Below are 16529 nucleotides of genomic sequence, written 5' to 3'. Positions count from 1 at the left end.
AAGCGCTCAACACGGCTATAGGATTTCTTGGATGGTCTCCACATGCCATCAACTGTGCTGGTACGTCTGCATCCTTGACTCTCCACTGCCAGCGCACTGACGAGATGAAAAGCCACGGGCCTGATCGACTACGACAAGATTGCACTATCACGGGAGCCGTTAGTCCCAAGTACATACCTCAACCCTACCGGGGTCTCTATCAGCTTTTCCAAGACTTTTGGAGTGACCATACCCTTTGAACTCGGCAGAAAGGACCTCCGTGGAGAACTTCCCAAACCAAGTACGAGGTATAAAGAATTGTGCCAGCATGCATCCAAGCAGAGCGTCATACTCTATGACACGAAGGCAAAGCGCAGTTGGCTAACGGATTCCGAGCGCGTGGCTCTCCAATTGATACTACATGGGCTGAAAACCGACAAATTCCCCCTCGTGGACGGCAACGTCAGATCTCAGGTCGAACCAGCCGACCCAAGCGATCCAGCCTCCGTCCGCCGTCGAATGAACGAGAATTGCAGTGTGCTTTTCTACGAGGATTTGGACTTGGAAAATGGGAAAGATGTACGCATTTGTTTTGCGGATTACGCGAGGAAGTTCATGGACGGCATGGCATTTCTTCGTGCGGAGTCTCAACGCCACGTCAAGGCGAGTTCTCAAAACGTCTTAGAACGGATTCCTGGAATTTTTGGCCCCAAGAGGATCGTCGCGTACGAGTACATGGACATCCTGGAAGAATCTGACGAAAAGCTACCGAAGCAGGTGGACTTAGCGGGAGGCTGCGGAAATTGGCCGTTATTTGCGAGTGAGCTACCGGCGCTTCTCTTGATCGGGGAAAACTTCCAGGACATCATTCGACCTCAGTCGGGCTTCCCTCTCTGTTCGACACTCAACAGTCTCCCAGAAGACAGATCATTCTTGGCTGCTGAGGTGACAACCCTACAAAAGCTCGCAAGAACCCAGCTGGGACAGGGCCAACTCAAATCCACCAGATACTACTGGTATGCGTCACAAAGCCTTTTTGAACCATGCCCGGGCAGATCAGGGCAGCAGTGCTGCTGTTCAAAGATTCAAGAACTCTCTGATAAGAGAAAGCTTGAAGAGTGTGCTGAGCTGCCAGCCGAGGCTTGCCAGGGAGCTGTTATTTTCGGTCATACATCTTCAAAACAACATTCCAGGCACATGACAGCACCCGCTGGTCTTGATCCACTTGAGGACTCAGCGATAGGTGCTGAGGATGCAGGTGCGCAGAATGCATTTCATGGACAGCCTGAACCCGCGAGTCCTGACAGCAGCGGACCGCTCGCCATACCACTCCCGACCGGCAATGGCCATGTCCTCGAAAATTCTTCAGCCAGCCATGATGCTACTGTGCTGTTGGATGGAAATTCTACATCGAATGATCAAAATGGTGTTGAGGTCCATCCCTCCGCGGAGTCCGTGCCTGCAGACAGATGCACCTCAACTTCATCTGTTCTACCTCTCGACAGTGACGCGAAAAGCTGGTCGGGGAGAATACGAGCTTGGAAACAGCGTCTCCATCCAAAAAGGCCTCGAGAACCATAAATCAGGCGCTCTCACGTCTTCAACTCACAGACGGCCATTGGTAGCGTCTCGCATATTGGCAAATGGTCCGTGGCTACTCTTATGGAGAGGAAACGTAGAGAACGATGGGTGGATCTTTGCGCGGCGGTCTGATATTTCTTATCTGGCGCGATTTTCAATGGTAGCTTGCACTCACCCACTGAAGGAAGTATTTATATTGCAAAAAGAAGGGCCAACGTTTTGATTAGTTCAATTTCGGATTTTATAGTCCCTCAATGAATGATCGTTCAATTTTTTCTCTCCCCTTGAATGGTAACAGGCATTTCCCCTTTAACATCAAACTGTCAAACGGTAGACAGAGCCCATTTGAAGAAACCAACCCCACCCCCCCCCCCCCCCCCCCCCCCCCCCCCAACACATCGGGCAAATAGCCACTCCCATCCCCACCAAACACACTAATCATACACATCCTGATCCGGCAACTTCTCGTACCACGCCACGCGCTCCGAGTCCACGCCGGTACTCTGATGCAAATTCCACACGCCGCAATCCTCGTAGAACTTGAACGTAAACTCAAACGGGCCCTTGCGGCTCGGCAGCGTCGCGGTCAGGAACTCTCCCGTCACCGTACCCTGCGGGCCGACGCCCGTCCCGTTGCCGCCGCTGGTGACGTTGGACAGGTGGTAGGGCCCGGCGCCGGCGATGCTGTATTTGCCGATCAGCGCCCACTCGGCGTCGGTGCCGGACGACGGGTCGCTCTGGTCGAGGTAGGTGGGCCGCAGCTCCGGCTTGGTCGTGTCGTTGGCCGTGACGAGCAGCGCGCAGTAGCCGTTGGGTGTGTAGAGGGACATGCCGGACGGGACGGGGTAGGCCCAGTCGCCGGGGATGAGGTCGCCGGTGGTGGTGTTGCTGGTGGTTGGGAGGAGGGGGAGGGGGTCAGCTGCTGTGGTTGAAAGGGAAGACGAGGGATAGGGTTTATGTTGTGGAGTGTGGAAAGGGGTTGAGCAAGGACGGAGCATACACGAGCGACGAGTTGATGAAGCCCCAGGCTCCGACGAAGCAATTCAATGCCGTTTTGCCGAGAGACATGTTGAGACGATGAGACGCGGAGTGAGTGGTAGAGTATGGCGGACGAAGTGCATCTGCAGCACTTAGAGGAGGGAGCTGCGGTCGACTTTATAATTCTTTTAAACCTTATACGCAATATGAAGTTCTCCGTCGGGTTGTCCGAATGCGTTGAACTCGGACAGCGCAGAGCGCCCTTGGCTACGCAAGATTGACCAGACACAGTGGCAGAGTATTTTGAATCCCGGTCCCAATGTTCAAGACAGAGCTGACTGCAGAAGAAAAAGCAAGGGTCGCTCTGATCACGATCCGGGTAAGGAGCTTATATGCACATAAGCAACCAGGGACGGCACGAAAGCCACCACTCTTGACTCCCGCTCGCGCATCGGTTAAACACAATTTCAAGAGGGCTGGAATTACTTTCCTCCCGAACCGACTCAAACACTCCTGCCTGATGGTTTCACATAAGGGGGCAGAAGGCTGGAAGACATTTTAAGAAATAGAACCAAAAGAGCCCGATGTCGTTGTCAACTTAACAGATCTGCGGCTGACGTATGCGCGCATCTTGGCAATATTTCATGCGCATCAAGTCTGGTTCCTGGATCCGGCTGCATGGTACCCGCGTTGATACGTGCTGATATCTGCTGCAAGCTACCCCGCCCCCAGCGTATAGGAGTCGGACATGGGGTGGAGTGCGGGGATCCGACGCTATACCTCTCACCATCTTCAGCTCACCACGTTAACCTTAGACGCAAGAAAACTACCCGATAGGTTCGTTGGCAACTCTCGCTTCCGAGACCTACAACAGGACAATAGACAAACGTGCAAACGAGATATGTCAGCCTTGTCATCAGGAACGGCAATAGCACTGATGCATTCTTCCCCGCATTGTCACAGCGTTTTCCCCTGCCATGCATTCCAGCTTGCGCAACCTTGCATCTTGCTGTCGTGTCTTACCCTCCGTGGCGGCGGCTGTCTATCCCCGCTGCGTACGCTTGCATAGCCTCCTGTCGCGTAGGAGAAACTGCAGCAGGGTGACGAAGGGCCGAGCCTTACTTCGTCAAAGCTAATAGTAATTGTCGAAAAAACAAAGAAAATGCTGTGCATTTCTACGAGCTGTAGTCGTATGAGCTGCGTGGGGATGTGGCTGGTGAGTTGTACAGGCCATCGTGTCAACTGTAGTGTGCCGTTGTGGCCTCCGCCGCATCGACAGCTCCACGCATAGCTCTGACACCGTGATCGATCGTAAATGTTGTGGGTTATCCCGATATGATTTGGTTCAACAAGCGTCGTTATTTAAGGGAGTAGTGGAAAGACACGTTCATCTTTTTTCGTCTGCCATATGTATGTCGCTCTGCTGTAAGTACTTAAGGTTTTCCAACCCAATAAAGTTTTTCTTTTAGACCTTCTATTCCCTCAGATATTTTTTCCTGCTGCTTCAAAATACATACAACAAAGTGGAAACTACTTACTGAAAGTTTCCGACTGGAAACCGATGTCGAACAGTACAGGCACAGAGCCAGCTCCATCGCATGAACATCACCAAATCAACGAGCCGAGCGAGGACCAACTGAGTCGAAGCTCAAGCGACTCGTTCAAAACCGATGCCGAGGAAGCAAGTGTAGACTTCTGGAAGCTCTCTGAAGACCGGTCCGCCGACAACCCATTCACCGCGTGGACTCCCGACTTTTGGCGCATCGACGCGCACTCCCAATACGGGAAGGCGATCTTTTGTGACTTTATCCTGCCGTGCACGGCAGGAATCTCCCCGCTGGAAGGGCGAATGGAAGCCATCCCTTGGGCCGACGAGTTCGTACAAAAAAGCTACAAAGTCTACCGCGGCTTCCCCCAGACGCGTATCTACGCGTCGCCGGACCCAAGATCCATGATCGGGGTGCTTGCCGATCTCGTTAACGTTTACGTCTTCCACACCTACCGCGCGTCCTTCCGGAACAGGGTGGTGAAAGGTAAAACGGAGCAGATCAAAGGTCTGCGCGAGTATCTTTGCGAGACTTTGAAGCTTGATGATTACAGGGATCTCCTCCATTCGCTGTGGGGGACTTACGACGAACTCAAACCCGGTGGAGTACACTTTGAGACGGCGGTGGCGCTGTGGTGCAGCGTGATGGATGATCCTGGCAAAAGCGCAGCAAACCGCACCGAGCTGCTGGGCAAGCGAATCGCAATTTACGGAGAGTCGACGTTCGGCATCCCCGGGATCCAAGCGCTTCGCGATGGCCCAGTGCGAGCGGTTCAAGTGCTACGAACACACGTCCAAAGTATCAATCCAGCGTCTTGTACACTCTTGGATGCATTGGAAAAGAAAGAGCAGAAGATCAAAGACTTGGAGGAACGGCTGAAAAGATACAAGTGCATCACCGCTGATCTGTACTTCCGTCACATTTTGGAGCATCTGCCAGGTCCGATTCCCTGGGATGGCGACAGAAGACGTGTAAGTGCAACCAAGCACTGGGATAATTTTCTCCAAGCAGCTGTGGCAGGGGCAGACAATATCAACCACCCTTTGCACCCACTGCTGAAGCTTGAGAACGACAAGCAGAGGATAGTCAAGATGGTTGGAGAGAACCTGTACCGATCGTTAAGCATCAACTTACACCACGAGTTCATCTCTCTCGATATAGATACCTCGGCAGATGGACATGGGCAGGTAATACCCGATTCCAGGTACTCAAAGCTGGAACAAGCTCTCTTCAAGGCAATTCTTCCATTGACTACGCAGGCTGGAGAACAACCAGATTGGGATCGTGAGAAAGAAAGGTACACTACGGCTGCAAGTGTAGCAAGCCAACGCTCAAATTGGCGTGGCGTGACCCCGCCGCAAGCGCCCCGAGGCCGAGGGCACTTCAGAAATTAACGCGAATGGAGAAGGTTTGGAGTCCTTCTGTTTCTTCACAAAGGCTCAAACCTAAAACAAAATTTTTAGTTTTTGCAAGGTCATGGGCTTGCGTTTGTGGATGAGTGCCGGTCGTGCAAGAGAAATTGTCTAAAAGTGCGGATGTCGCACTCGGACCCAGCACGTCAGTGGGATACGGGCCACCGCAACCCTGTATGGCGGCGGGATATTCTTTTTCCTCTGTATCATGAGCGTGCTACCTATCGGATCTGGTGACTGCATGCGCTTGTCGTTATTGTCGTCTCTCGGGATGAGAGCGATGCCTGGTACGGAGTATTACTGACGATCTTCTTCTCATAGCAAATGTCAGGACGTTGGAGACGGCGATTCCCAATGCCTGAATAAAGAAACCCAGTCCGTTGGTTTGTGGCTGTATCTATCAATGGAAGTGCGCCGTATGGCCCAAAACAGGTCCGAAGAATCCGTGATAGACAACGCGCGGCATCGAGCCCAGTCCAACGCATTTTACTTTTCTAAATTCTATGTACAAGAGATGTGGTACGTGACTATTGTAGACAACTGAAGTCCAAGTGCGGACACAAGATCGCAACGACCAAATGCTCACCTATGCCCATATTCAACCACCAAAATCTTCCCGTTTCGCAACTGCTAGCGGTCACCGAGGAGGTTTTATGGGCGATGGCTGGGCCGCGTGGTCGCGTAAGGGGGAAAGAGCCACTCGGCGAGGTAGTATCGTTGTCCTCCCCTAAGAGAACCTTGAGCTGATCTCTACGGAATGTAGATAGAGACCGATCGGGCAAGTGTTGAAGTCCTGGGAATAACCTGAAGTACGTGTGCGAGCCTCTTTCCATCACGAATCCTATGACAACTGTCCTGCACTGAGCCTTGCCGAGCACGTAGCTGTGCCCTGACCTGAGTGTACCGGAGACGTTGCTGATGAGGTCCAGCGGTGCGGTGTTGTATGTAGGCAACCTTCGGAGGAATATGCACCAGCTCTACGAAAATATTTCGGCTCTAGTAGCATGCATGATGACAATGAGGATGTGAATAGAGGACACAGTGCAACGTGGAGCAGGAAGTGGGATCGAAAGATAGTCATGGAGGATATCGCCGGGTAAGACGATGGTTGATATGCGTGGCTGGAGCACTAACATGCACACCAAACGCTGCCAACAAGTCAACTCTGGGCACTGCCGAGTCCACCTTTGCTGACCGTGCAGAGCTGTGCCGTGCGAAGAAAGCCCACAGGTTCTGTAGATGCCGCATCACTCTTGCGTGGGGGAGAGTGTCCGAGCTGATTCTTGAGTTTTAGTCCTTTTTGGTGGTGGCTGGTCTAATCTTTCATCGGATCGTTCCGCTGCAAGGGCTGCTTCATCGACCAGAAGACCTTCAGCTGCGAGCTCATCATCTTCGCCCCAGCCATACATCTCATCAGAGCTGAGCTCGTCCTCTGAGTCGGGAACTTCGTCGGGCCTTCTAGTAGAGGGTCGGGCGGGTGATGTTAATGTCTGGAGCGGTACTTCCACCGTTCTCAAATCGACATCGGAGAGTCCAGACTTGAAGACGTTAGCAATGGGTAATGAGTAACAGACTCGCTGACCTACGGGTTCGATTATGAAAGGAATCACAGCGCCTAGCCCGTCACCCTCGTTCAGCCCTATCCCGGCAACCTTCACAACGCCAATGTACCTGATTTTCTTTCTTTTCTCATCATCCATGCCAGCTAGTCTCCCCGGATCCGGCGGCCAATCTTGAAACATCACCAAGCGCGTCGCAATCCCATTGTCCCATTCCAATCCCGCCATAGCTGGCACCAGCAACGCATTTGAATGTTCTCGAAAGCGAGTCACCGCCTGATTCGTAAGGAAAACCGGAATGTCGCGTACTGCTGCAATCTTGCCTAGTGTAGATACCAGGCTGCTCATCACTGCATACCTCCGACCTGCTGCCCATTTCGAATTGTCGTTTTTGTTTCCCTTTGCAGCACTGGTCCGTGGATAAGCGTGGTCGAATAAAGTAGACACCGAGTCAATGACGACCAGCCAAGTGCCTTCTGGAGGAAAATTCGCGACCGGATGCGCGATTAGCGCAAGCAGGTGGGCCAAAGTTCGCGTAGAGTAATGGTGAAAAAGTGGGAGCATATCAGCGGCGGAGAGGGCCTCATCCACTGAAGAGCTCGGTCCTTCGGGTGCGGGAGACGGGGGAGCAGATAGCAATGTTTCAAGACGTATCTTTGGTACATCCGCCGCTGCGTCTGCTGTATAGTCAGCAATGACCGCCGGTAGTGGAAGCCAGTGTACTCGCCTATCCACACGACATGGCCGCCTCGTTGAAGTGCACTCTTGGCAACCTGAAGTCTTGCGTTGCTTTTTCAGCCACGTGTCCCATATATTGCGCATACTTTGGCCAACCAATACCGGTATACACATACCCAAGGGCAGTCTTGCCCGAGCCCGGTGGCCCGTAGACCTCAGTCACTTGGCCACGGGCGAGACCGCCTTTCACGGGTGTCGTTGTCCGAGGCTGAAACAGGGCATCGAGCTGAGCGAGGCCTGTTGATATCGCGCGGGGACCGCTGATTCTGAGGGTGCGAAGGGCCTGAGAAGCAGAGAAGGTAGGGAGCCGGTCTAAGGTCGAGTCAGCAGCTGTCGAACAGTAGGGACCGAAAGCTTACGAGCAGACTGCGAGGAAGACGGTGCGTTCGTATCTTGGAGAGCCATTGTTATCGTGCAGATTCCATTGCAAGCAGTTTGAGCAAAATTCCAAGCCGTGGGTGAGGATTGATGGGTTGAGACGCGGGCTGGTTGAGGAGGACGCGTCTTGGATGAGAGACGCGCGACGTCAGCGTGCACGAGTCATGCAGAGACACCACCCGAGTCACGCACAAACCGCTCTCAGCTGAACGAAGCTTCCTTTCCAACACAACGTCGGCCACTCGCGATCTTCGAAAATTGCCTCACAAATGAGGTGGTTGCGCTTTGGGCTTACCTTCGCTCATTCTTACCCATCTTCCTTCGCTCTTTGATCCGAGTGAATTGATTCTGTCCTGCTCCCTTTCGCTCTCTATCGAAGAAATTGCTCCGAAGACCGGCGGCATGCTCGCATCGGTCGTCTTTCAGGCCTGGCCTGCCATCCTTTCTCTTTTTCTGATTACCGCCTTTTCAATTGCCATAGCTGCCGTAATTCTTGACGTCAGTCGGGAAGACCAAGAGGCAGAACCTCCAGCAGGCTGTCGTCGACTCGGACTTCCTCCAGGAAAGTCGCATCTCCGCGATCAGTATAACCAGAAGTACGCCAAGGGCAGCGACAAAGACAGGTCGTCATGGAAGGTGAAGGCTCTATCTATCTATCCAGTCAAAAGCTGCTACCCCGTCGAGCTTGAACATGGCGAGGTCATCCCCGCTGGCATGAAATACGACCGCCAATTCACGTTTGCCCAGCTCATCAGTTCCGTGGCAAAGGACGGAAGTTGGGAGATAACCCACCAATGGTCCTTTCTCACTCAACGTCAGTCACCGCACCTGACCAAGATCACCACCGAGCTCTGGGTTCCTGACCCTTCGTCACCCACCTATTCTCCCAACGCTGAGTGGGTCAAGAGTGAGGGTTGTATTGTCATTTCGTTCCCTTACATGGAAGACAAACTCTGGATTAGCGATAGACTCGAGAGGCTGGGTGCTCTCATTCGCAGCGTCTTCACGCAAAACCACCTCGACTACGATGGTCCACGTATCTCCTTCCGCGTCCCCTTCAACCCACCTTCGGAGCGCATCAAAGAAAAAGCTTATCCCCGGGAGCCTATGAAAATCTGGAATGAATGTCCTGAGGCACTGAACATGGGCGTCGAGATTCCCGAGGAGATACTCGCCAAGCTGAAATATACACTTGGAATCTCAAATCAACTCACCCTGTTTCGCGTGGACCCCCAACGCTTCCGTGAAGTCTACCGCTGCGCTCCCCGAAAAGGCCAGGATGTGGAGTACCAGCCCATCGTCGGCATGGCAGACGCAGTAAGCAAGTACCGAATCCAGTGTTAATCGAGGGTCGTACTCAATAACTCCTTAGTATCCTCTCCACATCATCAATCTGGCCAGTGTTCGCGATGTCGCCTCCCGCCTACCCAAATCCACCGTTCTCGACGCAATCCGCTTTCGCGCCAACATCTACCGTAAGTCCCACAGCAGCCATCACCGGAAAACGTCGTGCTAACGATCCACAGTCACTGGTCCACCTGCCTACGCGGAAGACCACTGGCGCATTATTCGCATTGGCTCGCGGCGCTACCACGTCAGCTGCCGCACAGCGCGTTGCACTATGGTCAATGTCAACCCGGCAACCGCGGAGCTTGAACGCAATGAGCCGTACAAGACCATGGCGGAGTTCCGAAAGATTGACCCAGGAGCGGGAAAGTGGCCCTGTTTGGGAATGCAGCTGGTGCCGATGAGTGGAGATGAAGGGGAGGTCAAGGTTGGGGATGAGATCGTAGTGGAAGAGGTGGGCGAACATTGTTATATTCCTCAAGGTCCGTCGTAGGCCGAGAGGCGAGGTCATACCAGGCTAGGAAGTTGTTTCGTTTTTCCTTCAGGGGGACGCCATGTGTGTGTAGCTATGTGATATTCCGGGTTTTATCTAATTCCAAGGGTTCATTCAAGCGCACCTTGTTCTCACGCTGGGTAAAATGGTGTCGAGCTTTCTGTACTTCTCGGTGCTCTGTTTTTTCCAAAAATATCCCCTGTGAGATCTCAGTCTCCTCTCTGGGCCTTATCAAATGATGCCCTTCTTCCCCGTAGCTGTGGCTTGGCTAACAATCCGGCCAGGGTCCTCGTTCTGGGACACCCGTATCCTGGAGTTTCGGAGCATTCAAATACTCCCAATATCCGTAGTTGCAGCACCAATAGCCAACCAGCAAAGTCGCGGGAGACCGCGACCCAAATCCATCTCCTTTCTCCCTCTTCCGAGACCAGACAAGTATGTGAAATGCCGCATCCTCGGCAAACCAGCCTTACTTCCCGCCCACACCCTTTCCCACCCCACCGCCCTGCGGCCCCTCCCCTCTCGCCATCTCGTCCGTCCCGACCAAAGCCTCCGGCAGCAAGTACACCACATCCCTCCTCCACCCAGTTCGACCTGCCGGTGTGCTGCTTCCCTCGCCCGCGCCCTCGCCCTCATTCTCGCCACTGCCAACGCCGCCCGCAAAATGCGCCCAGTCCAGCTGATACCCGACCACGCACGCGCACCGCGCGCAGCGCTGCACCCACCGCTTCTCCAGCCCGTCCTCACGCCTCACGATGCGCGGCCGGCGGTCGAGCTGGACGTTCAGCAGGATCGCGTAGTGCCCGCCATTCTTCTCTTCTCCCCCACCTGCCGCTGTAGGAGCTTCGTCGGTGTTTGAGGGGGAGGAGGCGGTTGGTGGCCGAGCGGGGAGCGGGAGGATGTAGGCGCGGTCGAGGAGGGCGGAGTCGTCGTTGTCGTGGCCGCGGCGGGGCAGGGAGGAGAGCGGCGTTGTGGTGGCGAGGAGGAGCTGCGTGCAGATGCAGTGGTAGGTGTGGACGGGTGCGACGTCGCCGGCGGGGGAGGGAGAGGGGCTGGTCATTGTTATTGTTGGCGGCGCGTTGTCCGGGGCGCGGGGAGGGGAGGCGGTTGTCATGGTTGCGCGGTCCGTGTTTTGGCGGGTTGGTGTGCTTCGGAGTGGTATCGGAGGTGCGCTTGAGCTCTGGAAGAAATTTGGAGACGATTGATGTGGTGGGTGGTATGGAAGGCGCGATAGTAGGTAACTGCGCGTTGGATTTTCTGGTCGACGCGCCAAGTCGCAGGGCTGAAGACAGGCGATGACGCACCCTAAGTACTCACAGCTCCAGATATCTTTCCACTGCGACACCACCAACTTTCACCACCTTTCCACACCGACCCAATCGCCTAGCAAACGTTCCTCACCACAACCGTCCGTCTCCGACACCTGCGCGACCATGCCGCCCCACCCTCTTACTCACCTCCCCATCCACTTTGGACCCTTCATCGTGACACCACAAGTCTTCCACCTCACGCCGCTCAGCTACGCGCTCGTGAACCTCAAGCCGCTGCTGCCAGGTCACGTGCTGGTGTGCCCACGGCGCGTCGTTCCGCGCTTCACCTCCCTAACGTCCGCCGAGGTGACGGACCTCTTTGCCACGGTGCAGCGCGTCTCCCGTGTCATCGAGCGCGTCTATGGTTCGCACGCACTCAACATTGCGATCCAGGACGGCCGTGCTGCCGGCCAGAGCGTTGAGCATGTGCATTGTCATATCATACCCCGGCATGATGCGGACATGGAGGCGAAGGGTGGTGGGGATAAGTTGTATGACATGATGGAGGGCGAGGAAGGGGATGTTGCTGCCGAGTTGAGGAGGAGGCAAGGTGGGGAGAAGCAGAGGAAGTTTGTGGGACCGGATGCGGACCGGAAGCCGAGGAGTGATGAGGAGATGAGCAAGGAGGCGGAGATGTTGGCCGAGGAGATGGAGAAGGAGGTGGATTGAGGAAGTACCAGGCAATTGGAGACGCAGCAACAGATGAGGCAGTTCCCAGGGATGAGGAGACGCCTTGAATAATACGCCAGTCACAGCACACAGGACCAAAAACCTAGTTTACGCAACTCCAGGTCTTAGGACTTCCGCTCCACGAATCCATTACTCAAATAATTCCAGGATATCTTGGCCAACCCCAGTCACTGCCTCCATGCAACAACATCAACATTGCCGTCCCATAGCTCCAATGCTTCTCCTCTCTCCAACGGACTCTTCTCTGTATCTCCAGGCAATCTCCAGACCGTGATCCCTACGCCGCTCATCTTCAGACTTGTCACAAGCGGTCCCAGCAACACCCTCTCAACAACATAATTCTTCCTCGCCAATTCCTCCTTTGCCAACTCCGCGAAGGCTGCGAGAACCGCATCGCTTGTGCTTCCCAAGCTGTTCAGGGCCAAGACCACACGCTGAGGGTTCTCTGCGGTGGCGCCCCCCGTGAATGGAACAAAAGCACGATCCTCGTCCGAAGTGTTGGTAATCAGATCGATCATCTGCGCGACAAGCTTGGCGGGCGCTGGAGGAGGTGAAAGCTGCTGCAGCCCTGGCTCGCCATGGGCACCCATGCCCAACTCAATGGTATCCGGAGGGAGAAGAGGGACTGGAGCCACAGTGCCGGTAGGGAGAGAAACTCTGTCAAGAACGTCAGCCGGGGTATCTAGTACAAACAAGCATCACCTACCGATCAAACGCCACACCCACAGTCCCAACATTCGCCACCACCCACTCCATCACCTCCCTCACCCTCTCCAACCCATACCCAACACCGCCCCACTCCCGCTCCGCCACCCCGCACGCGATCTTCAGCCCGACCAAATGCCCGCTCAACCCCCTCCGCCCCACCTTCCCGCCCTTCCGCCTGCCCACCGCGACGTCGTCCCCGACCGGCACGAACGCGACCTTGTACCCCAGCGCCTGCGCGCGCGTGATGGCCAGCCCCGCGTTCAGGATGTCGCCGGTGTAGTTGCCGCAGACGACGAGCGTTCCCGGGTGGCGGTGGCTCTCCGGGTCGTCCAGCGGCTGGCACAGCTTGATGGCCTCGAGGATCTGCGCCGACGTTGGCGACGCGAAGATGTTGCCCGAGACGTAGGCGCTGAGGAACGAGGGCCCGACGAAGCCGCCGAACATGGGCTCGCTGCAAATTGTTGTATGTATGCGTCAGTGACTTCTTCTTACTACTCTTCTTTTTCTCTTCTTGCTTCTTCGCTTTTGCTGGGGCCGTGCGGTTGGGAAAAGACGCAGAGAGGAATATTTGACTCATTTTTCTTTCTTTCCCTCTCCCCCTTCTTTCGAAAAAGAAAGAGAGAAGAGAGACATGCAGTACCAGACCGCAAGCCAGAGAGGTCACCAAAAATAGACACCAGCAGAAAGAGGACTTGAAAGCAAAAAAACAAAAGAGAGAAAACAAAACACTCACTGCCCCCCGCCGGAGAAGCCAATCGTCGTGACGTGGTCCCGGCGGAAATCGGCCAGGTCGCTGCGGTACACGATCTTGTGCGTGGGCGCGTACGACAGCGACGGGTGGTGCTGCGTCAGCCCCGTCAGCGCCTCGTGGATGGCGTCGCCTGGCGCGTTGATCAGGTGGAAGGTTTCTTTGCTGTGTTGTGCTCCTCCTCCTGTGGGTGCTTCCTCCGTGGCGGCCATGCTGTTTCCCTTTCACTCTTTGCTTCCTTCCGCTGTTATCAACCTTTTTTTTTTTTTTTGGCCGTGATGTCCTGAGCTCCGTTGAATAATAATAGCCCTTTCAGAGCGGTCGTTCCGGAAACCCTGTTAAAGCCGCGCCGGGTCGAGCTCGGCACGAATCACTTCCTGGAGAAACACTTCGTAGCATGTATATTGCAAGAGGTAAATGGAAGGAGTTGAATTCGAGAGAGCTCAAAAATCATGACGACGGCAGGGCTTACCGTCATTACATATGCGGTCGCGCGACGGCGGGGAAGTGCGGGGGGATGGAGGCGGAGGGAGCATGAGGGGGGACTCGGGAAGTCCCAAACAGGCAATCCGAGTACATTTGTACTTCGGATGCTGCGTTCTGGCATCGTCCCCTTCGCGGCGACGTTCGGATATACTCGAAAGAGGTAAATGCAGGCGCTTAAAGCTCAGGTACTGTAGGGTGTCTGTGCTGTCGACACTATTTGCGGTATCCCACGCGCCTGGCCACAAGTCAATCACGCGGGAAATGGAAAGCGGCGGGTCTACCTTAAACTCATAAGTTTCGGAATGTGAGGTAGTTTGGCTGCACGAGCAAATACATAACTTTTCGTCCCTGAATTTCCAATATCTCCACTTCACATTAAAGACAATGCTGAAAAGCACGACCAGTACAGGGAAGAAGCACAGTGAAACCCAAACTTCCCCTATCCAAAAATAAGTTTCCAGCCTTAGCTTTTCATGACAAGAAATCGCACACACATCCCGAACTATCCTCCTGCACCCGGTTCCAATCATACCGCCGGCCTCGCAGCAGCAGGCGCAATGTCGCTCCCGCTCGCGCTCCCCGTCCTGCCCGCCTCAGCCTCCATCTCCTTCCCCTTAACATTGCGCCACTCCTCGCGATCCGCCTCGACATCCGCCTCGTTCGCCGTCAGCTCCGGCAACTCCTGCGCGTCGTCCTCGATCTCCTCGGGCAGCAACAGGTTCAGGATGAGCGTGACGAACGCGGTGACGGCGAAGCCCGTCTCGAGGACGAGCTCGATGGCGTTGTAGAAGCCGAGCAGGGCGTGGTTGGGGCCCGAGTACGTGAAGACGTGGGCGAACCAGTCAGGAACAAGAGTGGCGCCGTAGCCGATGGCGAGGCCGGCGGTGAGGACGAAGCGGTTGCGGCGCGTGAAGGGGACGGTCGAGATGATGCGGATGCCCGACACGGCGACGGCGGAGAAGAGAAAGGTCGTCATGCCGCCGAGCACGGCCGACGGGATGGCGACGAGCGACGCCGCGAACTTGGCGAAGATGCCCATCAGCACCAGCCAGAAGCAGGCGGCGTAGCCGGCCTTGCGGTTGGCGCAGCGGGTGAGCGCGATGACGCCGTTGTTCTGCGCGAACGTCGACATGGGCGTGATGGTGCAGAGGCCGGCGATGATGCCGTTGAGGCCGTCGGCGAGCACGCCGCCCTGAATGCGGCTGTCGAAGAGGGCGCCGTCGACTTGGAGGCGCGAGACGTCGCAGGTGGCGGTGATGTCGCCGATGGCTTCCATGGCTAGGACGATGTAGACGGCTAACAGTGGTAGTACGATTGGGCCGTATACGGACAACTTGAATGTGTGCACCCAGATGAACGACGCCGCTGGCGACGCGTCGATGCCAGAGCGGTCGAAGTAGCCGCATGCCGCCGCCACGATGCAGCCGATCAGCAATCCAACGACGACGGCACACGACTTCATGATGGGGGAGCCGAAACGCTCACATACGATGATTGTCACGAAGACGAGGAATCCCAGGCCGATGAACTCAGCGCTGCCCCACGGCAGAGGGCGTGGCGCGTTGATGTTGGGGCAGAGGGCATAGATTCCGGTCGGGTTCGTCAAGCAGTCGCCGCTGCCGCCCGCCCAGTTCTGGAAGCCAGACTCGATCAAGCTGATGCCGATCAGCATCACCGTCGGGCCGGTGACGAGAGGTGGGAACAGCTTTTTCAGCATCCGGGGCGGCATGAAGGACATCAGGATTTCGATCAACGCGCACACACATGCCGTGCCGATGATGGCGCCGTAGCCATCTGGGCACGGCAGCTTATTGCCATTTGCATCCGTTGGGCAAAAGCCGGTCTCGTACATCTGAGACAGTGCGCCAGTGGCAACGGGTATGGTGGAAAAGGATGTGCCAACGACAGAGATCAGACCGGTGCCAATGTAGTACGGTGATTTCCAGACGTGGAAACGGGTGATCTGAACGGACGAAAGAATACCGCAGACGATCAAAGACGTCGACACGAGATATTGCTGCTGCGCCGTTACTAGATTGGCAGCACTGGCGAGGATGATTGGTGGTGTGATGACGCCTGCCAGCATTGCAAGCGCGTGCTGAAATCCCAGGAGAAGGGCCAAGAAAACAGGCATCTTGTCGTGGAGACCGAAGAAAGGTGCAGCACGGCGCTGCTTCTTGACGAAGGGGATGTTTGGTCTAAAGAGGAATGCATAGTCGTAGGAACCAATGAGGCCCTCCCTTGAAAGACAGTCAGTATCCAACAGAGCGACTGTTACTCGAAATACATGAAAAAGAAGATTTGTAATGAAGTAGCCACCATTTTCGGGTCGGTATCAAGACGAGGCTGGGATTATATGCTCCACGCAAATTGAAACAAAGAACTTCTGCAACGATGACCAAATCACTCACTTCGTGGTAAAAGCCTTCCTAAATCTCCTCAACCTATCTCCAAAGGTCTGTTTGGGGCCCACATCAGGCCCGATGCGATCAGGAGAGTCATCCATAATGACGAGCAAGAGAGGTGCGTCCTCAAGTTTTCCGGGTTGACTTTTTTTCACGAGGGTTTGGTCGAA

General features: G+C 55.1%; 5 protein-coding genes across 5 annotated transcripts; 2 read left to right on the top strand and 3 right to left on the bottom strand.

Moving 5' to 3' along the window:
- Nucleotides 1-1994: 1994 nt before the first annotated feature.
- SLS55_003173 (uncharacterized protein) lies at nt 1995-2558 on the bottom strand (the record flags this gene model as incomplete). Its single annotated transcript, XM_066774653.1, has 2 exons — nt 1995-2479; nt 2552-2558. 2 exons carry the CDS (start codon nt 2556-2558, stop codon nt 1995-1997), a joined length of 492 nt encoding a protein of 163 aa, XP_066634772.1.
- Nucleotides 2559-8886: 6328 nt separating this feature from the next.
- Nucleotides 8887-10012, top strand: SLS55_003172 (uncharacterized protein; the record flags this gene model as incomplete). Its single annotated transcript, XM_066774652.1, has 3 exons — nt 8887-9489; nt 9545-9647; nt 9699-10012. 3 exons carry the CDS (start codon nt 8887-8889, stop codon nt 10010-10012), a joined length of 1020 nt encoding a protein of 339 aa, XP_066634771.1.
- Nucleotides 10013-11445: 1433 nt separating this feature from the next.
- On the top strand, nt 11446-11991 carry HNT2 (Dinucleoside triphosphate hydrolase; the record flags this gene model as incomplete). The annotated part of the gene is made up of 1 exon (XM_066774651.1): nt 11446-11991. One exon carries the CDS (start codon nt 11446-11448, stop codon nt 11989-11991), a length of 546 nt encoding a protein of 181 aa, XP_066634770.1.
- A 188-nt stretch (nt 11992-12179) lies between these two features.
- SLS55_003170 (uncharacterized protein) lies at nt 12180-13680 on the bottom strand (the record flags this gene model as incomplete). The annotated part of the gene is made up of 3 exons (XM_066774650.1): nt 12180-12530; nt 12880-13171; nt 13454-13680. The coding sequence occupies 3 exons, from the start codon at nt 13678-13680 to the stop codon at nt 12180-12182; spliced, it is 870 nt and encodes a 289-aa protein (XP_066634769.1).
- An 800-nt stretch (nt 13681-14480) lies between these two features.
- On the bottom strand, nt 14481-16460 carry SLS55_003169 (uncharacterized protein; the record flags this gene model as incomplete). Its single annotated transcript, XM_066774649.1, has 2 exons — nt 14481-16194; nt 16366-16460. The coding sequence occupies 2 exons, from the start codon at nt 16458-16460 to the stop codon at nt 14481-14483; spliced, it is 1809 nt and encodes a 602-aa protein (XP_066634768.1).
- Nucleotides 16461-16529: the final 69 nt, after the last annotated feature.

This window comes from Diplodia seriata (assembly GCF_021436955.1).
Source record: "Diplodia seriata strain FDS-637 chromosome Unknown scaffold_3, whole genome shotgun sequence".
In the NCBI taxonomy this organism is placed as follows: domain Eukaryota; kingdom Fungi; phylum Ascomycota; class Dothideomycetes; order Botryosphaeriales; family Botryosphaeriaceae; genus Diplodia; species Diplodia seriata.
The sequence above is the reverse complement of the archived record's forward strand: the minus strand, read 5'-3'. Positions and strand labels throughout refer to the sequence as shown.